The 27,623-nt window shown below is 39.8% G+C and overlaps 1 protein-coding gene across 22 annotated transcripts; it reads right to left on the reverse strand.

Annotated features, from left to right (window-relative positions):
* Positions 1-425: 425 nt before the first annotated feature.
* RAD51C (RAD51 paralog C) lies at positions 426-27,617 on the reverse strand. 22 transcript variants are annotated; one of them, XM_052803326.1, is made up of 12 exons: positions 27,445-27,616; positions 26,009-26,267; positions 25,587-25,753; positions 24,458-24,591; positions 21,541-21,672; positions 19,174-19,240; positions 15,727-15,787; positions 13,141-13,201; positions 9,296-9,471; positions 6,683-7,385; positions 4,457-4,564; positions 426-1,883 (listed from the first exon to the last, which is right to left on the reverse strand). In XM_052803326.1, exons 1-9 carry the CDS (start codon positions 27,560-27,562, stop codon positions 9,370-9,372), a joined length of 1,101 nt encoding a protein of 366 aa, XP_052659286.1. In that variant the 5' UTR covers positions 27,563-27,616; the 3' UTR covers positions 426-1,883; positions 4,457-4,564; positions 6,683-7,385; positions 9,296-9,369. The 22 variants fall into 22 exon arrangements, with proteins under 22 accessions (XP_052659286.1, XP_052659284.1, XP_052659283.1 ...); XM_052803324.1 differs by having other exon boundaries at positions 427-1,867; XM_052803323.1 differs by lacking the exon at positions 426-1,883 and having other exon boundaries at positions 2,553-4,564; positions 6,683-6,967; positions 7,056-7,155.
* Positions 27,618-27,623: the final 6 nt, after the last annotated feature.

Here is a 27,623-nt window from a genome sequence, read left to right on the forward strand (position 1 = left end):
ACATTCCCTATTACCTAATCTCTGCCTCAGGATTTCCCTGCGCTCATCGTTTCCGGCGCCGGTGTCGCCTCCGCGGGTTGCCGCTGGCTGCCAGGACGCCGGGCCGGAGGGTAAGCGGGGCCGGGGCCGGGGGCGGCTCGGCCCGGCCTCACCTCGCGGTGTGGGGGCACGGCTGCCCCGGGCTGGCTGCCAGGCGGAGCCTCTGAAGAGTGGTTTTGAAATCAGAGTGGGTTAGCGTGAGGGAAACTGGCAATTAAACATAACCGCGTTTCAGCAAAAAAACTCCTCTCTGGAAAGGCTGCGGTGTGGCGTGTGCGGCCGGGGTTGACCTGGCGGCTCGGTGTGGGGCCCGGGCTGGGCTCCCCCCGCTCGCCGCGGCGGTGGGGCTGTGAGCCCCCAGCTCCTCAACCCGTGCCTTTCGAAATACTCCCCCCTCTTCCCGGGAAGGGCAGCTTTGGGGTCACATTTTCCCATTTCCAACGCTTGGCAGCAAAACTGGTGACGCTGATTTACGTCCGAGATCGGCGTATGAGCAGCCATATGGATTCATAAATGATGCCTTGCGTGGTATCTACACATTCGATGCTCTGGCAAAGGAGCGTTCGTAAGTAGCCGAAGATGTCACACCGAATGAAACTTAGAAGTTACAGCCAGTCAGTGGGAGACAAACTGTAGCTGGTATTCCAATGCTGTCTAATAAATGTCTTTCATTTGTGAAAGGCATTTTGGCTTGTTTTATTCATTGCGGCTGAAAAGCTCTTTTCGGAGCTATCGGGCCCATAAATACCAACAGTGAACAGGTGTAATTGCCACACATTTAAATTAGCTTGTACACCTGTGAGGGAACGGTATCCTTAATGTCAGATATGCCTTGAAAAATGGCCAAATCGCAAGCCTCACGTGCAAAAAATATTCTGAAATTTTAATGGATTGCAACAAGGACAGTAGCTTGCTGAAACCTGTTGTTCTCTGCATTGTAGTAATTACCTCTCCGTGTCAGGTGCTGCTGTAAATCTGTCTTCTGTTTGGTGAATTGTTATTTCAGAGCCAAACTAATTTTAGAATATTTCCGGCAACTGCATTGACTGATCATATTGCAATCTTGTGAATATGTAAAAGCCCTGAGAGTTAAAAATGTGATTGTCACAGTTAGTCTTAGTCTTTCACAGCCAAAAGCTATTAAGGCGACAGAAAATTGCATAGCTTCTCCTGAAAGAATATCTCTAAGTACTTTTTTTTTAGTATACCATTTATATATTTTCAATTTAACGTTCATTTATTTAGGAATGCCAGGTGGGTTTGAGAGGTAAATAACATTGCAGTTCTTTTTGAAGGGATAGCCCACAGTTGCAGCTGATGATGTCATTGCTGGATTTTGTTTGTTGGGTTTTTTTTTAGGTTTGTGTGGACTGCATCATCAGTGAGTCACAAGCCTCAAGAGAATGCATATCCGTGCAAGTATCAAAAAAGCAGTTTTAAGTTCATGATTAGTTGTTTTTCACTAGTAATTCAGAGGCAGTTGGAGTTTCTAAGAAACTATAATCCAGATAATCTTAGGGTAATATCTCAATTCTAAAAATTCCTATTATAACACAATATCTTAGGGAAGTAACAGCTAATTCAACAAGATGTATGATTAGATTCATGTTGTATGACAAACAGCAATTAAGGCTCTCCAAGAAAAGATTCAAAAGCATTTGGATAGTCTTTTTCTTAAATTTTTGTCAATCATATCTTTTTTTAGTTGTTTCAAACAGCACATAAGAGTATCTGAGAGTAATACCTACCCTGTTTCGTGTTGAAATGTTAGTGTTACCAGATGTCCTTGATTCATCTTGGCAGGCCCCATGTGCTTTTCATCATTTGTCTAATTGCAAAGGACACTAATTAAAATGAAATAGAGTAGAACTTTGTACTCGGGATACTTTGTCAAGTTTTGGCACTACAGTTGAGTTAGTATTGTTTTGCTTCAATATTAAATAAAGAGCTTATGGCTTTAAGCCATGCTGACATTTGTTTCTGGGAGGGAAAGGTGAAAAACCATTCTTATTAACCTGCAATGTGGAACATATGGTATCTGTGGGTGGTATGGCTAAGTTAGGCAGCCAGGAACCTGCTATCACTTCACTATGTGGAGACAGTGGGGTGGGCAATTACCACAGAAGGTAGCTGCACTGTTACTTGCTGCTGTCCAGAAAAGGAAGCTCTAAATACAATGTATTATCAAGTAAAGCACTAATCTGTGAGAGGCGTGTTTGGTGCTATTATGAAATGTTTTTAGTATTCAGTAACTCTGGAAGCTAAATTTAGAATGCCTCAGTACACTCTGGATTGCTGGGTAGCAGCAATATGAATGGTTCCTATGTGATGAAGTTAGGTGGATGGAATAAATGCACAATTCATAAAATTTTGAGTCTGAAATCATTGGTTTGCAACGTATTGTCAAATAGAGGATAAGACTTGCACCTGACTTGAGAAGGAAACGCAGGTGTTTGTATCCTTTCTGGCTTCATCTTGTTGCATTTAAAAAAAAAAAAAAAAAGGTTTTACAGTGTTGTTTTGGAAGAAATCTCTTTTATTTTAGCCTTAAAATGATGTCTTCCTCTTTCTCATTTTGCTGGTGAGAAATAAGCAGGATTTGAGCAGGCCTTGGGGAGGTGACCTGAATTGTATGGAGTGCAAAAAGAAGTGCTTTTTAATTTTTTGTAACCTTTGGAAGTGATTCCTGTACACTGACCAGTAGAAAACACGTAGGGACATTAAGAATGATTTTACAGTATTTAATATACCTATGATATATGCTTCAATACCATACAAAAGGGTATAATGGGAAAACCTAATGGTAAATAAATTGCCTTTCTAAAGTCATGTATTTAAAAAGTAGGGCTTTTGCAGTAAACGAGAAGTAATTTTAGAAGCTATATTCTGTTTTCCTGGTCAGGTGAAACCACCAGAAAAGCAAGGATTTCCAAGCTTTTGGCTGTTCTCATTTTGAAGACATATCTACTGTTGAATGTAGTGTTGTATATGAGATAATACATGAAATGATGCTTGCAATATACTGTTAAAGAGATTAAAATTCTCTGTATGTATTAACATGATCAATATCGGTCACCTTGTGAACGTGACTGTATTTGTCTGTTCCTTTTATAGCTCTTCAAACTCAATGAGACAATTATTGTTCAATTCACTGAAATAATTTCAGTTGGTTAAGAGTAAAGACGGCAAGAATTTGAAAGGAATACTGTGAGAAGGCTCTTGTTGACAAGTTCCAGTTAATTTTCTTAGGTTCAGTCTTTGTTCAACTGCAGTTTTAAAAAGCACAATAACTTCTGTTACTACAGTTTTACTGGCTCCTTTACCATAATAAGTACCGTGTTAGGATGTTCTTAAATACCAAAGTCCTTATCTCTATTTCTTTCTCTTGCTCCTTTTTTTTTTTTAAAGTTTTTGAGGTCAAGTCAGCTTTTCCAGTTTAATAGTCAAAGATTATTCTGAAATGTCCACATCCACTGCAAAACACAGGGTTTCAGGCCTGAATCCCACTTCCAGCTGTCATGGAAATTTCCAATCCCATTCCAAAGGAAAATTCCATTTTCAGCCTTCCATTCAGACCCCTGTTTAGGAAAGGGGGTTCTTTGAATAGCGATAGCGAGAAACGGGATACTAGTCCATGCCTATTTAGTTAGATTTGGAAATCTGTTGGAGAAAAGTATGTGGAAGTAAAACTAATGAAAAGCAGAGCCCTTCAAAATGACTGAACAGGTCTGGAACACTGTCGAAGCAGATATAGCACAACATACCTTGTTTCCTATTAACAAAGGCAAAGATGAAGTTTGTTACATCATAAAATCTTTCACTGACTGATTGAAGTGTGCCTGTAGATTAGTGCCCATGGGATTGCCGCAGTAAAACACAGCTGACCACATAACACTTAGTAGCGTGGTCTGGATGTTGTCAAATCATGAGATCATCCTGCAGGCAGGAGCACACCAGAGTCCAATATCTTCTTATTAAGGTTGATCCACTTCAGCAATCAGTCACTCTTCATTACCATAATTTCCTTTTACTGCTAAACGGAGATGAGGGGCACAGGCCTCCTGGATATCAGCAAACAACAGACCTTGCTGGCAGTTTTACTGTGCCGGGCCCTTCCTCTGTACTTTCCATTTTCGCAACACATTTCATCTGAGGCTGAAGCCCCACAGTACCACGCTGTGTGAATATGGCACTACTGGGATTCCTAAGCCTGAAGCTCACTTTTGCTCAGAGGAGGCGATACAAAATGGTGTACCGCTTAAATCCCATTTATACTGTGTTCCAGGGGTTTAACAGTGTGTGCATATTCTGCCCTTTTGGGGTGGAGGGTGAAGTTCATCCTAAAATGAGAGCAAAATTTAAGGCAGGTGCCTAGTGGGATTTAAAAAAAATTATATTGGTTCTTTCGCAGACTTACTTTAAATGACTTGTTCATCATCTCACTGTAGATTAGATTCCTGATTCTGTGATATCCTGCTCCAGTCACAAGACCTTGAATTTTACAGTCACCTACTTAGAAATATCTCTAAAAAAAAAAAAAACCAAAAAACCCAAATCAAAAAATCAATCACTTACATGAATACCAGAAACGAGCCACTGTTGTGTCCAGACCCTGGCCATTATTATTGTTAATATATGTGCTATAAGCATACAGATAAAATAGAATGGTAGGATTCACAGACTTTAAAGTGTGTATGCAGCTGATGCTAACTTCTTTGAACAGTCTTAAATTCTATGATTTAGCCACAGAAGTTTGTGTTAATTATACAAAATAATGAATGAATAAATGACTTTGAAAGAGATACATTTATGTGATGTATTCCATAACATTTACAGTCCAATGTGTAGTAAGCTTATGTGGTAAAAAAAGGTGTTACAAATTATGTTACAATCTCATATTGACATGCTATACTTCATAGGCATAATTTTCATGCTAAGGAGACAACTTGTTCTTTAGTTAAAAACTTTTTATTTTAGCAACATATACAATACAAAAAGAATCACTAAGTAAGTGTAGTTGTAACTGTGTTGCTAAAATTGCAGTGGTTTACACTAAATAAATTAGAGCATTAGAAGTATACGTCACAAATTCAGAACTCAAAAATAATGCAATGTGAGATACCAAGCTGAGCAAGTATTCAAACAGCATGTTTGGAGGTTTTGAGAAAAGCATCCAGATCCAATTAGAACCATTTATTGAGGTCTGTGGAGTTTCCTTTTTACTTTCCTATACATTGCTGGCTATTTTATATTTTACACATTCCCCCTTCTCATTGTTTGAAAATGAAATGTGATTTTTTTTTTTTTTTTTTTAATATCCTGATGCTTCTCTGGCTCCATTTAAATCAATGGCAAGTAATTCTTGTAATAAAATGAACAGTATTAGCTATAATTCTTGGATAATGACTTAGTAAAATACATACTTTTCTATGCATCCTTTCAGCATATAAGCTAACGTTTTTACTGCTTGTATAGTGATTGAACTATTGCTTTTAATACCATTTATTATTTCTATAGATATAGTTAAAACAGTGTAGAACTTAGACTCTCTAATAAATAGATAGTGCATATTGTATGAATATTTCTTGCTTGTAGGAAGCAAGACAGTAGTTTACAGTTTAACAGTGGGTGCATTTGTGAGTGAAATTCAGTACTGGGAAGGGGGCCAGTTCCCAGTGATTTCATTCTTCAGCATAGAACATTAATGCAGAAATCTTGCACTAGCCAAGGGAAGCCAACTCTCCTGACCCTAATCATCCAGAATGACTCTATGGCTAGAAGCCACAAGACGTTGAGTACGCAGCCTGGGGAGCCGGGGCGAGGGGAAGCCCGGGAGCAGGTAGCAGCTGGCGCTGGTTCCTTGAGTGGAGGGGAGGACTGGTGCGGAGGAGGGCTGGGCAGGCTGCTCGGCGGCCCTAAGACACTGCCAGCTCCGGCAGCCGGTGGCTCACATTCCCCTACAGCCAGGCTCCTGCATGCGTACTCTTAGCAAGGCTGTTGCGCTTGAACTGGTTTGGGAACCACAGGTTAACTTCCCTGGTTCTTATCCTGTAAAAAGAAGTATTATGTCCCTTATGTACTCTGTTGTAATATTTGTGTTACTGCAATGTAAGTGCTCTATTTATTCAATTTCCCTCAAGGTACTCTGTCTTAGGACAAGAAAGCATCAAACCAGACTTCAAACCTTAATCAAATACATTTCATATAGAATTGGCATGTGTTAAAACAGTATAATATAGCTTAATGTGCCTTTCTAAATAATTATGATCCCGAGCACGGTAAAGACAATCTCTTCTGAGAAGCTGGAACACAATGACTTGTCCTTCCAACTCACACATCTTCTTTTGTTCAGAAAAAGGGTGGAGTTAAAAAGGCAGGCAGTAAGGATTTCACCTTTGTCGTTAATCCATTAAATACCTTAGAATAAATCTGATTCTAAGTTTAGTCCCCCCAAAATAAATAAAGGAACAGTAACTGAAATTCAACAGAAAAATAGGTATTCTATTTTAAATGTACTTTTCTCAGCACTGTATTCAATGTTCAGGTTAGCAGCTGAATCTCCTTCCACATTAGTCAACCAGTTTGTAATTAACTTCAATACGAGACTGATTGCATAACTTGAACCTTGGCTACACCTTCTTACCTTCAGTTAAGCTGTTTCTTCTTTGTGTTTTCTTAAATTTATTCTAGTTGGAAGCTAGTTGGTTTCTCAGTGTTTCATAATGGAAAAGGTGCAGAACACATAAAATCAGGAAGAAATAAATTGTTATTTTCCCTGTCCAAACTAAAGAGTTTCAAAGCAGGATTCTGGGCTTGAGAAGAAGTATGCTGTGACCACAATGTTTTCCTGTTGCCAAGCCCTGTGGTAGACACTGTATTCTTGTTGTGGTGACAAAGTAGGTTCCTACACCACAAGTAAATGTCGTCCCTACAAAATGGAATAATTCTAAAATCAGCATGATAGTTAAAGCTCTTGGCTTTCAGAAAACTGGGACATAAGCAGCAAATCAAACAACCTGTTCTGTTTTTGATTCAGTGCTGCGATGTTGGCTAGTTAGAATCTTACTTTCTGTGCAGTCACAAAATTCTCATGTCACTCACTGTTGTGCACTGATGCTGTGAAATGCAAGAGAATTCCAGGCACATGTAAGAAAATATCAACTTGCCATGGAAGATTTATTGGCGAGGCAACGGTCAAATTCTTTCTTTATATGCAATTCGAAGCCTGGAACAGCTTCCTTGTCTCCAGCAGATGAGAACGAAATCTGGCTCATTTAATCTAATTTTGTCTCCGCCAACAGATCCTTCTCTCTAGTTCTGGTCTGCAGAGCTGATTTTTGTAATAGCTTCAATATGAAAAAAGAAATTTAAAAATCTCAGCATAGAGAGCCTCCAATGTTTCCTCTGGACATTTTGTAACTCCCACTGTTAACCAGTAACTACACAATTTTTTTATTTTGATAATGACGCCTGGAATACTGGAAGATCTAACATTTACTCAGACAAAACTATTTATTGTGGTATAACAGGATCAGCATCTCAGCTGGGGCTTCTGGATGCTACTCTACTACAAACAAAATAAAAAACCACAGTTAGTTGAAATTAGTAGTATATTGGAGACATGTCCTTACTCTCCTCACACATGGAAGAACGTGTTGAGGATATTAAATCAGAACACAATAAATTGAGAGAAATGCATTTTTCCATAAAAATCAAACATGTTAGACAGCAGCTATCACTGGTAACCAGCAGTGCTTCTTAAAATATTGCTACAACATTCTTAATGGATGGTTTTCCTTGTGGCTACGTAGGCATGTGTACCGTGCTAGCTCCCCCCTCCTCTTGCACTGCAATACGTAGGAAGCTATTATTCCCAAATGGAGTATTTGCTTGCTGACATCACATGCGGTAGGATCCTTTTGTTTGCCTGTGTCTCCTGCATTGAAATGTTTGTCTGAGTCACAAATCCCGCTGCCTTTCTTCCTCTATGACATGCTTGTTTGAGAGCTTCTCCCTGACTCACAGTTTTTAAATTTTGACATAGCCCAGTTTGCTGCATGGCAATTGAATATTTTTCCTTTTAGTATTTTATTATGCAATTTATATCTAAAGGCTATAATGATCCAAACATCACTGCCACTTTTTTTGCAGCTTTTTGAATAGAGAAGTTTTGTGACTCAGATTCAGCACTGAATTTTGTTTCGAGGCAAAGTCAGTTTAGCGTTACTAAATTAAAAATTAATGATAGTGACTCCCACAACTTGAATTCTCCATTTAGCCTGCTGGCTGAGTTTCCTCAGCTATAACATCAAGCACTATGCCAGAAAGGGGTCGTATGTGTGCACGTGTACTGACAAACACTTCTCATAATTGAAGTAATTACTGTTTTGCACTGCAGTACCTTTCTCCTCTTCTAATAATATTATTGATTTGTTTTCTCTTAATAAAAAGAGGACAAAACCCCGCTGTATTTTCAGTGTACATTCATTCTTTCACTTGGTTTAGATTCTGGAGCTGCTAATATATTGCTGGTGTCGTAAGAAGACTGAGTTTCCTCTTTATTAAAGCCACGAACAAAACAGATCCCGATTACAGAAGCTCCATTCTGAATGCTTTGGTAAAAAAAGAACATGGAAGTTAAGGGCTATGCAGCAGTCTGGTTCAAGCTTGAGTGATGGTAAAATATTCTTTCTTACTAAGATAGGAACATAAAATTACCATGCTGGATTAAATCTTTTGTCCTTCAGATCTAGTCTTTCATCTCTACTGTTACCAGTACAAGATAAATGAGAAGGTCAAAACAGTGCTTTGATTGTCCTTGATCAAGGACTTTGCAGCAGGTAAGGGCTAATGCCCCAACCTGGCACAGCATTTAGGCATGTATTTATCTTAAAGCATCCATCAGCAGCTCCACTGCCTTCTGCCCTGGTCTGAGGCATGTAAGCAGATTGCTGCATGAAACCTTGTTAAATTCAGATACACAAAACCCCAGATGAGTGATTGGGACCTGTGTCATTAAATGTATCGCATTAGATGCTTGCATTTTATTGGTTTTCTAGCCAGAGTAAGAGAGTTGTAGTCTCCATCTGCCCCCCAAAAGCTGAAGCCTCTTGTTATAGAAAACATAGATTTTTATTATAAAAGTAAAATTATGCCATACACAAAGGAATTTCCTGCAACAAAAATGTGCATATTGCAGTCTTAATGTTAAAATAATGTCCAGAGCAGGAATTTAAGTTAGAGTCTCTCAGGCTACCTTTGGTTGCACGTTCACTATGCAACTGTTCCCACGTAGCACAAATTTTTTAACATTCAACTTTTGAATCACTATTACTTTTCCTCTTCTCTCCGTGGCCGTTTGCGAGGGTTCATCTCAGTATCTTCTGCATTTTGAGTGACAGCTGGAGGCTGCACATCTCGGAAGCCATGAGACTGTAACATATAAGCAAAATCATGTGATAACACTTCTATGGATATAAACCATGAGTAACTAGTTCCCAGAAGATCAGAATAAGGTATGATGCTGTCATTTATTTTAGATGAGCGGCCACAGAACGTTTATAGACCAGGCTAAGCTCAGAACGGCAAGCTTTTCGACACACATGCCAACTGTCTCTTCATTTTCTTTTTAAAGATATTTTATTTTCATCAACCAGGCTATCATTTTCATTTTACCACTAATAACCCCTATGGCTACAAAGCACTGCTTCTCTGTAAATTAACTTATGTTGCCTATTTAAATAAATTAAAAGCCAAATCCTTCAGCCCTTATTCAAGCTCCCACAGAAGCAAGGAGATGACTGGATTAATTGCCTCAGTCATTTTCAGAAACAAAACTGTGAATTTCTAAAACCTAGGATATTTTTGTTTCATGTATCTACTTAATGAACTGAAAACATCAATGAGACATTGTAAGAGAACAGCATATCTGAATTGGTCTCTAGACTGCAAAGACTGTCCCAGCATAGTAATTTATGGGACACAAAGGGATGAGATCCTTTAACTGCCAAAAACTAAATGTAGAAGTGAAAACTAGATGCGGCTACTCAGGAGAGAGCTTAAAGTGATCTATTTGGCTTAGTACCATTCATATTTTCTGTTACTGTAGCTCACAAGTTAATGGTTTTAAAAGATTTTAAAATACGAAAGATCTGGAAAATCAGTTAGTTAAACATGTCATCAATGCAGATGGAGATACTGAGATGTTATGTGAAGCCTGCAACTGTCTTCCCATCTCCAGACAAATGCTGTGCAGGGAGCACTGCTGACAGCTCAGTGAAGATGCACTGCAGTGCAGACTTAGACAGGAAAAGGGGTTAATCAGAAAAAGAAATTGCTTTGGGGATCCTAAATGCTCAGGTAGAGACAACGGGGGTCAGAGCATTTCAGGAAAGCTGACCTTTTAGGTTGGTGCAGTGTGAAAAAGCAGGTAGAATTACTATCAGACATGTGACTTTTCTAAAATGCCAGCGTCCCCCACACCAAGATCAATCCAAACCAAAACAAAACCCAATCAAACTGCTTTGCTGAAGTCTCCCATCTCTGTATTTCTGTTTCTAAATGCCTCACCTCACGCAGCCTGCTATGTTTTTAAAGGAACAAACAGTAAGAGGTGCCACAAGGGCAGAATTTGTGCTGTCCCTCTGCTATTATAAGCAACTCAAGTGTTATCCTAAATAGTGTAACGGGGAATCTTCAAGTTTAGTGTTCCACTGCTGCTTGCATCTAATCTCTGCCATTTCCCTTAGGCACAAAGGTGGATCTGTAGCCAAGAATCCACTTAATCTAGCATGCTAGACTCCCAGCGAGAGCATTCCAATGGTTATAAAGGCCAGAACACGATAAAGTAGGCTGCTTAGTATGGATGTTTTGCATTTAGTTAAAGGCATGTACCTTCTGGGCACACTGCCTTGAAAATACAAGAATTTTGTGTATATTTGTGAAGCTTGTTAGTGGTTTTTAGATGGTGAGAACATGGCTAATGGAACCAAAGACCTACAAAGTTCAGATAGTCTATGGTAGTTTTGAATTGTTCTTTGATATTTTCTGCTGTCTACAGACTGCATCAAGATTGACAAAGGTAGATGACTTTATTACTTGAGCAGTGTTCTCATTGCTAGTCTGGCAGACCCTCCACAGTTCAGGGAAATACTAACAATTCCTACCCAGAATATAGGTCCTGGGTCTCTATCTTTCACGATGAAATAAGCAGGTCGCATTACCTGGGAAATTTAGGTGAATCAGATGATCTACTTACTCCCTTGTGCATAAATTGATTTACACTTCTATACTCTGCATTTAAGAATGAATCCTTATCAACCTGTGAAAGAAACTCTATTTCATTTGATAAGTGTTCCACAGCTTCCACACTGGCTCAGAGTGGTGATCGACTTGCCAGTATGCTGGAAAGGACACAGCTGAAAAAGAGCTAGAGCTTGGTCACTAAGTTACACACTTCTCCATTGGCTTACAGGCACTGAACAGCCAGTTTGTCAACGGTATCAAAGTATCTAATTTGCATAAGCCTAAACATCTCTGAGGATCTAGCCTTGAGGAATTTATTATTTTTTAAATTATCTTTCTTTGTATGCTGGTTATACATAGATGTGCCAGGTCAGATTTGGAAACTTTGAACATGTATTTACATCTTCCAGTTTAACTATGGAGATGGGAATGAGAAATGGTAACAGCAGACTGTTACCATCAGACCTGAATTTCATTAAAGAAACAGGGATAATACATTTTTTACCTACAGAAACGATCTGCTGCAGCAGCTCAACAAGATTAAGGGAAAAAACACAGGGATAATCTTAAGTTTTAACTAATTTTTGATTAGGATGTACTCTCAACTCTATTTCAAGATTGTGTGCATTCACATAGAAGAAGAGAGCATAGCTGTTTTATAATTCATATGAAACTGAAAGGAAAAGGCAATTAAACTGTCTAAGATAAAATCCATCTGTTTGTCAGCTGGAGAGAAAGGGCCGCGCACTCACATCACATGATCCAAACAACCTTGGGATGTAGTCCCACTTACCCTTCCAGGCTTTACAGAACTATGAAAATATATATATATATATATTTGCAGTATTTCTTCTGTTCAGGTGAATACATTCAGGAGTGAAAAAAAATCCGATTTCCGTTCAACAGTTTGAAGATCTCATCTTATGGCAGCATTAAAATCTGCAGCAAATGCTATGGCAACGTGTTTCCATGAGGACACATAGCAAATAGTTATGGCATGTACCTATGTATCTGATATTTGAAGATATGAGTCGAGTGGTGGGTTTTTTTTAAACCTAAATACAGCTTAGACAGTATGTATCCTCATTAATATGTATCTAAGCACTCCACAAAAGAAAATAATCACAGGATTTAACTAAGGATGAATAAGGACTCCAGCCATAAGCTGGAAGCTCCTCATGTGATAGTGACAGAAAAGAAAAATCTGTATATATTGGCGGATCATAGGGTCACTAGTAGGATGGAGCTATGAAAGAGATAAATACAACCTAGGCTATATCAGGAAATGCACTTAAAGCAGAGATGTGGAAATATGTATGGCACAAGGCACTGGTGAGACCTCTGGAATACCATGTATGATTCTGGTCACCCTTGTCCTAAAAAGATAAACACAGCTGGAACAGATGCAGAGAACAGCCACTTGGGAAACAACAACCTACCTCACAAGGGAGAAAACAGCTTGGCTTGTTCATGTCTCCCAAAATGAAGGCTCAGAGAGTGCACGTTTGTTCTCTGTAATTGCACTTAGGCCAAAAGTTAGTATCAAGGGCAGATAAAATAAGCAGTACTAGCACAAGAACACATGGGGACAGGCTGCCTGTAAATTTGATCTGGAAATCAAAATGTTTTAACTCTAAGAGGACTAACACACTGGGTCATTTTTTCGAAAGAGGAAAGGTACAAAATATTCATAAACCTGGAGACATCCCAGTATTACTTGTTATTTTCAGAAGGCAACTGAAAGTCAACACTAAGAAAGCAAACATCATTCTCAGATTTGCCTATGTGTCTGAAAGCTCCTTTACAGCTAACAATTTGCTCCCATCTCTCTATCTCCATCCCAAAAGAAATACTAACTGTAATGTGATACGGTATGGTTGACTCCTTCTGACTTGGTGATTTGTACAACGTCGCCAACCTGGTTAAACAAAAACCAGATAATTATGATTAGTGAATACAATAATAAAAATTCCAAGTAACCAAATGACCAGACCCAAGTTTTCCCATAATCATGGAGTAGGTGACCAGTGGAATTCTTATGTATATATTTTCATTTAGGTCATTTACACTGTGGATGCCAAATTCCCATCCTTACATGACCTGTCAGCTCAAATACAATGTACACCTACTAAAGAGTGAATGATTAATTAGCCTTGTTTCATCACAGTATTTGATCACATTTTTTGAGCAATATTCACTATGAATTAATTCCAAATGCCACTTTCTTAAAACGCAAACAAAACTGGTTTTGAGCACAACTCTTTCCTACTCCATTAAGCAATCATTTGTTCATTGACCTCTCAAAGTTGGGAGATACCCTCAAGAATTCAAATACTTCTAGGGATTTTTTTTTCTAGAGATTTCACAAGCCTGTCAATATAACCTAGTGGATGGAGAATGAGAATAAGATGTTCTATTTCTAAGCCTGACCTTGCCACTGACATACAGCATAACCTTGAGAAAATAGTTTCTCTTGTATTTCTCCTCTAACACTTGCTTGATTTTGTGCATTTAGGCTCTAAGCAATGCAACTTGATTTGTGCTTATACAGCACCTAGCCCAATAATATGCTTGCATACTATAGATAAAACAGTGCAAAGCAGCTCAAAAGCACGGGATTTTTCAACTGGTCCCAGCGCTGCTAGTCTGCACCATGCCCACCTTCCCAAAATTTACACTTATGTAAAGCAAAAGTATTCTGCTCCTTGTATCAAGACACCCTGCCAAAGATCCCGTTAATTATTTTGGGGTTTTTTTTTCCTCCCTGAGGTGCCATTCTATTAGAGAGCACGTAATTACAGCCTGAGGAACACTGCCACTTCATATTAGCTACACAGGGAATTCCTCAGAACATTTAAGTGGTGGGTTATACTTTACAAAATAGCCTAAATCTGAAGTTGCAGAAGCCGTGCTTTTACAAGTGCTCAGCTAGAGCTCTGCTGTGTGCCTCTGACTCTACAGGATCTTTCCTCGCAGCAATGAGAACCCTTATAATTAAGCTCCTACATTTTCAGTAGTAGAGAGAAAGGAGACAGGTATCATATTTGGCCAAAGCACAATTTAAAAAAAAAAAAAAAAAAAAAGGCAAATGGATTTTCAAATGGTCATCTTTGTAGGTAGTTCGTGTAAAAATGCAACAGAATCTAGCCATTTCTGCTTTTTACAGATAGGCAGTTGTAATCAGAATTGCTATGCTTCTGCAGGCCCCGTTCCATATTACCTGCATATTTAGAACAGTAAATAAAACACGTTTCTCTATCTTTGGCTTGCTTTCTGGAACCTGTATCTACAACCTTCCTAGCTGTGTTGCAGAAGAAAAAAGCTCTTTAGTTTTGATATATAAAATTAACTTTTGTTCACTCTGCAATCATTATGTTGATGCAACTTCTGTCTTATAAAGGCAGTGATGTTAATTTAATTCCAAATTAAACAGCCTGCTGTAATCATTCTGCATTGCCTTCAAACTCAGAATTCAAAAAACAAAACTCCACAAGAAAGTGTCGCTGCATTCCTCTTTCAAGTTTAACAAGCAAAACTATGCACAACAACATTCCAGTAGCATTTTTGTTCACTGTTTGCAGAAGATAAGGGAATTGAAGCAAGGCTTCTTAATCTCAAGTTGCTGCATTGTGATACTATATACAAGACAAATTTAACTGACCAGGAAAGAGAAGTGAGCTTGCAATACTGTGAAGAGGGGGAAAAAGAACCAGGAAACAGCAAAGATCTCATTGCAACAGACAGAACTTCATACTGTTTTTAGAAGGGTCATCCTCATTCCTTTGGGCTTCTAAAATCATCCTCCATAGGTCAGCTCTGCATTGGGAGTAAATACAGCTCTCTTTTTACCTCTCTGCAGGTCATTGTAACTTGGTATCTGCATAGCTGTCCAGTTTTGCAGAACCATCCTGCTGCATTCAAAAGCAGAAAGGTCCAATGGCTGCCACTGAGGCTCAGGGGTCAGTAAGACTCAGGGTCTGACCTCCTGCGAGTCACTATTTAGCTGGAAAGCCTTCTCTGGCATCTTTGGCTTTGTACTGACCGGGGCCTAAAAGGCCGAAGCCAAGAAATTCTACTCCCTGTTTACAAAATGCAGATAGTAAAAAAAAAAAAATTCTCCTTAGCCACCAGATCCTAAATTCTTGTGTCTGAGCAGCTGACATTAGGTTGTTATATTTTGATGAGACATGGCATCTTGTCAGAAAGTACAGCACTGCAGCAAGCTGACCATGGTGAGAGGAGAAGCATGACAGTTCAGCCCACACTGTCTTAGGCTGAACTAGAAAGCTCTTCTTGAGCCTCAGTAGCCTGGGACATGGCAGACCAAGGCAAGAAGTCAAATTCAAATCCCTGCTTGGCCACTAGTGCCAGTCTGACAAAGATTCTCAAATGTCACACTTGTCAGTATTATTATGTGCCTTACTGGCCTACATTTTCACTTACCTCTGACTGTTGTCCCAGTGAAAGATTAAACGGACAGTAGCAGCATGTCCCCAGCTTTCTCCTGGGTGACACAAAATGACAGGCTATTTTATTTATCTCCTACAGCAGCAGCAGCATCAGTAAACTGGACTGAAATCAGACCAGTCTTCCAAAAAACCCCCACAATTAAAACACATATACCTTTCATGCAGTAATGAATCACATCTTTTTCATATGTGCAAGGATTTCACAACTAGTTTATCAAATATACTGAGACAAGGAATAACCTCTGTACTCAGAGTGTGTTTTATAGAAAGCTTGATGCAATATTCCATATTTGTATAAAGGTTTTATATATACACCTAATAAAGGACAGGCACTAGACAAATCTTGAAAACAGAGGCAGCATGAAGAAGATTTTTGTAATTACTACTGAAGAAGTCTAGTGAGTATGCCTAAAACCTTCTTCAAAATTGTGATATTCTGTCTCTCAGGCATAATTATGAGCAAACATCACTCCCTTAGGGATACAAGCTTTGGGAGAAAGTCAATGATTATTAAAGTATTAAGGGCCCCCGAAGCAGTCTTCTGCTTCTGACAGCAAAATGCAAAAGAACACAAGCAAAAGCAAGGGGCGGGGGGGCATGGTGGAAAGAGAGAAGGAAGTTTGGATTGTTATGCTATTTCAGGGGAAACAGTCCTACTGTTTCAGTTCACACCTGACCACAAGCTCAGTCAATTTATAGACAGTTTTATTGGGTGTTTTCCTCTGTTTATCCCAGGAGACAGCCAGTAGTCCAAAGATGGATTGCATTTTAAAACAGTCATTTTGGTTAAGTGTTGCAAGCCTCTCCTATTCACCTGCACGCAGCCCTGTAAATTCTGAATCACTTGGTCTCCATCATGTCACCAGCCCTACATGCACCATGTGCTCTGGTATTCATTATACCATAGAGGAAAAAAAAAATGATGATTCAGCTGTAATGAAGATCTAGACTCTCTAGGCATTTTGCCATCTTGCTCCACTATATCTAAGTTGAGATTAAAGATTTTGACTATGAGATACAGTTCCAAGTCAGAGATCAAAACACATTTTACAACGGGTACACATTCCACACCAGAATTCTTCCAACTGTATCAAATATGAGAGAAAAATGCTACTGTAAAATGAGATATTTCTGAGTTAAACTGGCTGTAGATTAATATTTGACCTCCTTTCTAAATATATCCAGTAGAAATGTCTAGGAACACCCAGCTTAGCTATCACTAGTGGGAAAGAAAGCTGTCCCCTTCATAAAGCTCTTGACTTAATACGTTGCAGCATCTGTGCTTTCCTGCCCGCCCCCCCCGCCCCCATAATTAAGAACTTCCCTTCTGCTAGGAAGCTGAATAAGAGTTTAGAGATTAATGCTCTTGTGGAATCTTAGAAAAGGCTGTTTCTAAGGCTTACCAGTCAATGGAGAAAAAACCTATTTAGGGGAGCAATAGGATTGATTTTACTTGGGGTTTTGCTACTGACCCCTCCCTCAACAGTTCCTTTGGCTACAACCAGCCATGGAGGAGTAAGAGGTTCTTTAGCCTTTACGAAGAGACTGTTGAAATAGCATCCCTTCAGAGTGGGTCGTAAAAATCACCTTGTTATCCACCAGCTCAATACTTGCACTGAGTCTATGGAATAAATTCACATCAAAATGAAAACAGCTTTGTACCATTCCAAAATGCTCAACTTGAGATACTGCCGTTTAGGATGAGGGGAATATCTCTTAGCTTAAATATTTTACCAATTGGTACAAAGTTTCTCATTTTTGTGAGAGCACACACTGCTCAGTTTAATAATACTATGTGGTTATACACGCATTCTGGTGAAAGTCACAATCAGTTTAAGGTCAATATGAGGTTATGTCAAATTAAATGTTTGTAAAAAAAATATGTGCAAGCCAATACACGGTATCTTTGAATTATAGACTCCTCTGAATGTCTTCACATTCTTTACTGTCCCTATCACTCAATAAACACAACAGCTCTCAAACAACGCTGGCTATTGAAAAAAGACAGAATCTATTAGCTTTAATTGAGTTTGTAGCCAGAAAGGCTGCCAAAAATAATACATCAGAGAGCAAGAGGCAAAAATGACAAAAAGGGTCAGATACTGGAAGCTGGGTCTTTATCTGCACGCACAGCTCAAAATTCGACATTCTTCACATTCTTGAAGGAAATGGTCTGCATTTGTTCATTTTATCTTACATCTGTGCCAAATGGTTCAATGCCCGTACAGACACTGAGAACATCTTTGCCTTTGTACTGTCCCCTTCTTCTCCCTCCCCTCCAGAACAAGGGAATCATTACTTAGTTCACAGAAACTGAAGCTGTGGACAGAGAATTTGTGCCCTTTAAGTGCATCGTAAAATAATACAAAGTTACAACCTGAAATAAGATTTAAACGCTGAGCTTTTTCTTAATTTGCCAAAATCTCTACTTCAGAAGAACTGTTCTATTTTCCCCTGTGACCGACCGCAGCATTAGAGTCTATATGAGGTACTCTGCTCATTACAGGGTAAAATGGAGCAGCCTGTAAAAGACACTTAAAGTCACTATGGGCAAGCTGTAGTTGAGGTTCCCACATAGAACCTCCCTCTACATCACAACTGTAGAGAGCAATGGGTAGAAAGTTCCAGCTATGCAGCAAATATGAAATGCCTTTGCAAATAGTTAATGGAACGTGTTCAAGTGTAATGGCAAAATAAACAATTTAAACTGTTTTGGAGAGGCAGTGAATGATTCTCAGGGAATTTAGGAAATTGCAGCATAGTTTGAGGTGTGCAACTATTAAGCTGTGTTCTTATGTTAGTGCTTTAACCTGTTCATTGCCACATTCCTGCTAGAGGTTTACTGCCCCCAGGTCCATCCCTACATTTTTTGCACGATCATTCACCAGCCAATTTCAGTCTACATTACCTGATTTATCAGAGGTTTACTTATTATTTAAATAGCTCAAGCTTACCTGGCCTACTTTTGGCAGAAATGGATTGGGAGACAATCACATAAACAGCTCAGCCAGCACATGGGATGCAGCAGTGACCTCCAGCAGGGGTACTGGCCTCCTTAGCTGACACAGCTGCAGCTGGAATAGAGGTAATTCCACAGCCTAAGATCCTCAGGGGAAGGCTGCAATACATGAGCTGCATGTCTAAAAACCTAGTTACTCAGAGACTTCTTAGTACCTAGTGCTTCCCCATAAAGGGTGATTTATTATATATTATATATTTATTTATATATTAAGGAATACTGATAGATCTACTATGAAGTTTAATATTAAAATTTTTGGTTTAAAAAGGAAAAAAAAAAAATCCAGCAACACTCTCAATGTGTGACTTCCTTCAATCTGAAAACGTCATGACTTTTAAAAAAGAAAGTCAGTTACATATGTGAAGATTAACTCAGTTTTCAACTCGTAAGCTAAATACCTACCTAAAGCAGGTACCAACGTGGACTGGTTTTGTCCAATCCTTGTTGTCATTTGGTTTGTCAGAACTACCTACAAGAGGAAACAGAAGCAAACAAACAAGAAAATGCCCAGAAAAGAAGCATACTGGTGGGTGGGAAGAGAGGGGTTTTTCAAAAAGCTTTTACCAATAAAGTAGTTACTCAACCAAAACTCTTGCCAACTGTAATGAAACTTCTGTGTTAACAAGAAGAAACTGTAAAGGTGCCTCACCTTTTCTCAATAGCCAAAACAAAATAAGAGAACCCTGCAAAATGTATTTTCAGTTTGCATGGAAGATAGATTTCTATCATTCAAGACTTTAAAGAAACCTAAATTTCTCCCCTCCCAAAGGATGCAAACCCTACACAACTTGTATATTCCACCGTATTTGTACTAAATACTGTTTGGATCTGTATTTAGATGGACATGATTTGCACTAGCCCTCTATAAAGAGATAGCTTTCAGTCACTGGCATAAATGAACTCGGTGCTGCTCAAAACATGCATAAGCCTAGTGATTAACAGAATTTCTGCAGCTTGTAGTCTAAAAATGCGCAAGTGGGTACAATACAAAGCAGAATGAAAGTGAACAGACAGAGCGGGGGAGTGTTTTCGCAGCACGAATCACTCGTAGGAGGTTCACAGACAGTCTAGGTTAGATCCCTGGTAGAAGTGGGGGTGGGTGAGACAGAAAAGAGCCAGGAATATTAATTGCAAAGTTCATTTAAAATGAAAAATAAAAAATTGTACCTATCTTAAACCCTAGGGGTTTTCATTGTTTGACGTGCTTGTATGATTCTTGCTTCAACAGTTAGAAAAGTGTGCTAGAGCAAGCAATTCCACTGAGCACACACCAAAGCATTTACATAGCTGAAAGCCCCAAGACATATATTGTGTATTTTAGAGAAGTAACTCATATATGGATGATAACAGCCCCCAGTTGGCTCCCCGTCACACTGCTGGAGAAGGACTGGTCTGGGCATCCTAGCACAACCCACCGAGTTCAGCTTTAGAAACTAAAGGAACTTCTTACCATATTAGAGCATTCAGACTGCCCAGCTTTGCTGCCTGACAAGCAATCTCTGGCACGCAAGCTGAATTTAGACTGCTTGCAAGCTACATGGAACTAAGTCAAAAACTAACAAGAGGGCCACTCTGAAATAAATTATTTCTGAAGCTCTGCAATTGAACTTCTTTAGCACGTGTTTATTTAGCAAGCGTTTGCACTAAACTGCTCACTTTTCAATAGAAATAAGTTATATGTTTCCCTTGACCAAAGGAAAAAAAGACTGTACAATGACAACTGCTTCTGTTCAAGGTCACCAGGTACCCAATTCATGGGTGAAAGCACTCAGTAAACTGGAGGCTGTGCAAATCAAGCAGTCATATAACATTTGTCTCCCTTGGCACCCACACCAGAGCAGGAAGAAGCTTCGTAATTCATGTCAGGGCGAGAGAGAGGGTACGCTTTCAGCAGCAAGCCCAATCACCCAACCCAGGCGGAATGTAGAACTGTGCTCTTTCCCTTCCTGCAGCTATCAGAGGAAGCACAAGGGGAGGCTTATTTTTAGCAGTTATGAACAAAAGCCAATTGCGTGAAGAGAGTTGTGGGTGACATGGTTGCAAGTCACCTGGAAACAGTTACAGGCACAAGCACCATTTTGAGACTGTGTAAGCTCTAATTCCTGAACAATGCTTTTCTGTGCTGTAAAAGACTTGCCAAAACAACTTCTGGAACAGATGTAGCTTCTGAGTGCCATCTGCTGGCTACGCGGCTGCAGATTTGCTGGCCTCCATATTGGCATAAATGATGTAGAAACAATGCCCAGGAAGGAAGCTATGGGTTTCCATGGATGCCAGAAGAGCAAGCCAAACTAGCAGATAAAGTGGTTTTCCTCCCTAAGAACAGTTCCTCTGCTAAGACAGTAGTTCATTTTTAAATGAAGAGTGGAAAATTATGTTGGAATTGCTAAATATTCTGAGGTATTTTAATGTGCGTGCTTTGTAGGTAAAAGTCACCAAAGGAGCATTCCTTGTCCAACCAAATCATTAAAGAAGATGATGTGAAACAGCATGACAAATTGATATGCTACCATTTAATTAAGATCCACAGGATGCTTTTAATGCAAATTTTACTTATTTTGGCAAGTCTAGGAATTTTCCACCTGAACAGTTTTGCCTGTGCGATCCATCTATATTTACTAACCAAACTGGCAAACACAAATGCAGAGGACACTCTTGCAGTTTTATTTTGCTATTTACAGACAATCACAAATTGCATTTGCTTAATTCTTTGTAATGTATTTATTCCAAAGTAGCATCTTTTGTAATTTAAACCTGCTCCAGACTTACCGCTGATTTATGATCATGTGCTATGATGATCAGCTGTTGTGCCAGACCATTCAAAAGCCTTGTTCGAAGTGAGAGGTCCTCAAAGTCATGGCGAAAAGGAAATGCAATGCCATCAACTACCACCAGTCGGACCTAAATGCAGAAGAAAAGGAAAAACTACCACTACTATCCTACAAACAAATGACAAAAAGCAGTAAGACCTCTTTTTATGTGCACTGGAATGTTTTATGTAAGGTGATGACAATCTTTTATTTCATACTCAGATGTGCATGACAGCATAACACCTATTATCTACATGTATCGGAGACAATCAGCACTCCACAAGAGTGCAGGGTAAAGAGCCTCAAGCTCCAAACACACTAGTAGTACACTTGCTAAGTGTAGTACTGCATTATGCATAGATACTAGCTCAGACCATAGCTGCACTAGCTTAAACAAAACGCTGCACTAAGCTCTTCCATTAGTTAACTCAGCACAGAGCTGCCCTTCCAACTGTTTCCAGTTTCAGAGCTCACTCACAGCTAGCTGACTTATCTCTGCAGCACCTGGTACAGAATATAAAATAACAAAGCTGGGCTTAAAGCCTTGCAGAAGAGAAGCTGGAGAAAAAAAATTAAATCATTAAACATCAGAACTGTACTTCAATCAGCTCTCCATGAACACTAATTTATTTCACCTTCTCCCTCAAAAATTAAATCCAAACCAAAATTAGAATACATGGTGTCTGTAGTCACTGTTAAGATAACTCATCTGATTCTAAGGCTCATGATCCGTCTTGGAAACATGGATTTTAACAGATGCTTAAAGGTATTCCAGACACTATGCGATGGAGCTGAGTACCTATCTTGCCTGAAGATGTTTGCTTTGCTGAATTATTTCTTTTGTAGCAATCATTAGCTGAAGCTAGAGCACAATGCTGCTGCTGGCTCATCACCCTCAAGACACTATATAAACATTAGTCTGGGATTTTGATTTATTCTAACTTCATTTGTTGTAGCTGTTTTGATGACCCAAGTTTGTCTGAAATACAGAAGGGAGATGGATCATCTTACAGCGTCTGCATGTTCAGATGTCACTCAAATCCTAGGTATCTGCAAGTTCTTGCATTAATGCACAAGATGATAAATTGGAAACAACACAAGAAAACTGATTTTCTGTATTATTGATTTAACTCATTACTGGGAAGTTGCTTTGTGACTGGAACATACAAGCCTGCAGCAAACATCACTCTGTGAAATGGCCCTGGGCCTCCAACTGGGAAAAAAAAAAAAAATCTTAATTTGAAAAAGAAGATGAAATAGTTAGAATCAAAAGAACATATTCTTGTGTTTTCTCATTTTCCATCCTTCCTGCAGATTCTCTTCTATGAGCCTGCATGTCTTCCTTATGCATAATTTTTTGACTTTAAGAACAATCAGTTTAACAGTATAAACATGACTCATGCTAGAAAGGAATGTATACACAGTTATGTAACTTGCCTATCAGATGAGTATGTCCAGAAAGGATGCAATGTAGCTTATTTTCTCCTAGTTGCACTTGTTATAAAATAGCGAATAAGCAGACTTAAAAGTAGGCTATATAGAGAAAGCTTGGTAACACATGCTTTCTCCATGTCAGTTTGTCTCTACTAGACCTTAAAAAATTAGGTTTATTATGACAAGGATATTTTCTAACATAGTCTTTTTCATATTATTGGTCTTTCTCATATTATTAAAAAGATCTCAAACTAATTCATATTTCCAAATGACACTCTCTACAACTACGGCGCTCTCAAAAAACCCCTAAAACCTGGAGGTTCCCTGTGGTCCCAGTCTCACCTCCAGGTCTGCACAGAGGGATTAGACTAATTTTAATGAGAACTGGACTGCAATGAGCAATCTGTCAAGTCACTTATAGCCTGTCCAAGGAATCACCAGAAGGTCTTACGGTTCTCCTGCAACCTTCAGTATTTCAGGCTCCAGGCCAAGCACAGATAATCAGCACAGATGGTACCAGAGAACTGCAGCCCAACGTAACTGTGCTAATGAAGCCATGTACTTTCCACAAGAGCAAACACAACAGGGCACCCTTAGTACCTGGCAGAGAAAGGGAAATACCAGACTAAACTAAGCAAAAGTAAGACTCCCATCTGCACTTTCAAGAACATAACAGCTTCCAAAAATGGAAATTATATGCAAAAGAAAACCTAACTAAACAACACTGATTTGTGGACTGTTAGAATGAGGCACAAGTCACCTTCCCCAAACCCTGTTAGGGAGTGATCTGCTGTGCAGAATCTAGAAATCTGGAAGGGAGGTGGTGAAAATCTGCCTTACAATAGCATTTCACTAAAACACTAGGTACTAGGAAACTTTCTAGCTGTAGTCCATCCAAGAGTCAAGCTGCAGGCTCTGGTTGCTTGTAGCAACAGAAGATGTATTGGAAAAAAGGAGAAGAGTCACTTTCTGGATGCCAGGATGGTACAAGATGCTTCTGGGCCTCAGTGATCTTCTAGGACAAAAAAAAATGGCAGTAAGCCTTTCTGACCCCCCTGCATCATGGTCCTCACATGCACACCTGGCTCAGAGACTCTTTTGTAGAGCAGTTTTGTGATGATTCGTAACTCAGTGCTCATAGAAATGTAACAACACGTGGCAACACAGATCCAGCATGCTTGCCTCAAAGTGGAGATTCAGGATGATGGCAGCAGTGGTAGCAAAAGCAAATTACTCTCAAGAGTAATTGGGATGGGAATGAAAAAGCAAACAAGCAAGCAAGCTTTATATTTGTACTCTGGCATCAGCCAAAGTATTACTGCCAAGCTGATGAGGTACCAAGGTGTTACTCATGTTACTCTTACTATAAAAGATGAACATCCCTGAAAATCTTTAGTGTGAAGAGGAGCGATCTCTTCTGGTAAGTCTGCAATAACCCTTACCTTTGAATGCTCTGAAAGAAAGTCTGGGAGGAGGTAGACCTGTGCAAGAAGCTCTATGTAGTCACGGCAACGGAAGTAATATATGTGAGAAAGGATACTTTCAAGAGAGAAAGTCTCCAAAGCTTTTAGATGATCTGAGAACAAATAAATAGATGAGTAAATGAGTCAGAAGTCTGTACTAGCATATTGCTACTTTCATCATTCTACCAAACTATGCCTTCCACATATAGCAACAGCAAAAGCCCCAGAAACAGTCAAGGTAAAAGAGTGTGGGAAACATACCTTCCATCTGGCTTGAAAGTCAAGAAGGTGGTGAGCAGATGCTATCTCAGCATTTGCACACAGATACACTGGAGCCTCCCAGGGAGTGCTCCAAAAATGAAAAATTTATTTCTGAAAAAAGAACTTTTCCAGTAAATCATTTTCAAGCCAGAACACCACCAGAGGACAACAGTGACTATTAATCATCCATTGTTTAATGTACAGGCAGTAGCTTCTGTAACGTGGTGTCCTTTTACCTCTGTTCAAACAGAAGTTTGCTGCATAAAATACTCTAAGAGTAACATAAAAGTTGTGTCAGTACCCCCAACACACTGATGACTTACAGAATAAAACTCTTCATTAAATGCAACCTGGCTATATTGACCTTACGAAAGAGCTAAATTCCACCTACAGTTTTACAATATGGGGTTTCAGCTGTAACACTGCTTTAAGAAATTCTGCCGTTCCTCTTCTCTTTCCCCAGCTGCTCTTCCTGTCCCTGTGTTGCAGCACATTATCCCTCAGTTTTGCTGCAAGAGTTGTGTTTGGGTTTTGCTGTAAATTCGATCATTAAAGTGCTAAAAAAAAAAAAAAAGCCAAAAACCCCACGTACCTAAAAACCCCACAAATCATCATGTAGAGAAAGAATTATTCTCAAAGTAGATCAGCTCAGTCTGCAGCATGGCTCTGGATACTGACGCAGTTCAGGGTATGATACATACAGGTGGAAATATAAAGGCTGGCAGCAAGAACTCCTTAAGCCAGCACTGCTGCTGAAACCCTCAAACTGTAAAACTGCAGCCTACGAGACGCTCGTTTCACTCAGGTCCTAGCCTACTAGGCAGAAAGAAACAACTTAGCAACGTACCTTCCTCTTGATGAGCTTCAGCAATAAGCTGGCAATGCTGCACACAGGCAGTTGCAATATCCACTACTCTGTCTACCATAAAACTTCCTTCAGTATCGATGAACACGGCTTCTCCAGCTACGCCCCCAAAGCATTCTGGGATCTGTACATCTACTGCCAACTGCATACTGCCATGGGAAAGAGAAAAAAGATAAATATTTACATCACAAAGCTCGCCCCTCCCAAATCACTCCTGAAGTGACATTTCTGCTGAGAAATACATGGAACAGGAAGCAGTACAGCCATTACCATGATTATATTTATAATGCTGTAGAAGAATCAGAGATTGCAGTCATGACAACAAGAAAAAACCAAACTCTCTTCATAGTTAAACTAAACAAAGTGATTGTCAGTTGCACAAAAGTAATCTAAAAGTAAAATACCATAGCTGTGTTTTCCCAACACCAGGCGCTCCACAGATCTCGGTGATTTTTGTTAATTGCACACCACCTCCCAGAATATTGTCTAGCGCTGAACAAAAGGTGATGATGAAGCCCTGGGCTTGCTCTTCTTCCAGAAGTTCCAGTGCCGTGCACTTTCTGGTGGTGCCTGACCCCCCAGCAGTCCTTGCTGCATCCCCGTGACATTCCTGCCTCACAACCTGTAATGCTTCCAGTGCCTCTTCTTTGGAGATTCCAAGTTCTAGAAAAGTCAAAACCATGAAACACTACCTTATTTTTATGGGCAGTGATTTATTTAAAGTATGAAGAGAAAATTCAACTAGTTTGACAGAACCTGATCATTCTGCAGTGCAACACAAAAATATTAATCCTTTTAGTACACCGATGCACACAGCTTGCCAACAACTCTGGAACTAATGATGTGATTTTCAAAAGAACTTAGAGCAATGATGCCCTGTGTTCAGAATTCAGGTGACAGTAAGCTATCTGCAAATAAAAAAATCAAAACTGCTGTTCACAGACGTGGATGAGATCTGGCAGAGCAATTCACCTATTCTGCACTGAATGTGCTATCATATTAATTTCATTTGAAGCAAATAAGGTCCTGTAAAAGAAGTCAGGTTGCAGACTAGTAAGTGACAGTGGCACCTACTGATCGTACTCTGAATTCTCAGGGTATTCCAGGGCTGAGCACCTTACGTGTTATTTTTAGATTTGAAATACAGACCGAGTAACAGAGATGAGATACCTGCAAATATCTCTGTGTGTCTATCTGTATACACACATATCTGTGAGGATCTAGCTTGTTCACTTTGATCTTCAGGGCAAAACTATTACTACGTCATAGATAATAAAACTACTGATAATCAAAATCATGATACACTTCCTACAATGGCTGTGCAAATCTTATTTTAGCTTCTCGAAAAAGGTAACTTTCTAACATCATATAAGTTTATTTTGTTTAAAGCCTGTACAGTTGGGGAAAGAAGAGGAATGAGAGAGACAGAATCCTCCGGTTGTTTTTTTTCTGTATCCCATTTACATCTAGCACTCAGTGTAAGAAGGATCTTTTACCAAAATCGCCTTTTTTTTTTTTTTTTTTGCTTAGGCACATGGGAAAGCCAATAGATGTTTACTTTGCCCGTTTCTCTAGACTCACCTGAGGTCTCAGATTTCTCAGGGGAGCTGCCACTTCAGGACGGACGAAGCGCTTTCATATGCACCACCCACTCAAATCAGCGAAACCCTGCTCAAACCCCATCCTCGCTAATAAGCTACCAGGAAAAGTTCCGTGGAAGGGAAAGGGTTAGGAAAGGGCTGCGGGGGAGACCTGCCCCAAGTGGGGGGGGGGGGGGGTTGCGAAAGGCGGCCTGGCGGGGACAATATCCCGTTCCCTCCCCCCCGGCCCCCGCCGGTACCTTTGCTGAGCCCGCAGGGGCCGGTCTCCAGCAGCTCCTGCGCCGTCTGGAAACCGGCGGCGACGAGCTTAGCCCGCAAAGCGGGAGCCAGCGGGAGGCTGCCCACCTCCCGCTGCATGATGCCGCCGCCGCCGCCGCCGGGCCGCTCTAGGCCGCCGCAGGCCCCGCCCTCCCGCCCT

Source organism: Harpia harpyja, chromosome 12, assembly GCF_026419915.1.
Source record: "Harpia harpyja isolate bHarHar1 chromosome 12, bHarHar1 primary haplotype, whole genome shotgun sequence".
NCBI classification, from domain to species: domain Eukaryota; kingdom Metazoa; phylum Chordata; class Aves; order Accipitriformes; family Accipitridae; genus Harpia; species Harpia harpyja.

What these genes read in the sequence shown, in the direction of transcription:
- RAD51C (XM_052803326.1), bottom strand. Translation starts at nt 27,562, where the DNA reads ATGCAGCGGGAGGTGGGCAGCCTCCCGCTGGCTCCCGCTTTGCGGGCT. An exon ending in TGAAGCTCATCAAGAGGAAG is followed by an intron (nt 24,592 to 25,586) that starts GTACGTTGCTAA and finishes ATTTGTTCTCAG; the next exon opens with ATCATCTAAAAGCTTTGGAG. An exon ending in CACGTTGGTACCTGCTTTAG is followed by an intron (nt 15,788 to 19,173) that starts GTAGGTATTTAG and finishes TGTGTCACCCAG; the next exon opens with GAGAAAGCTGGGGACATGCT.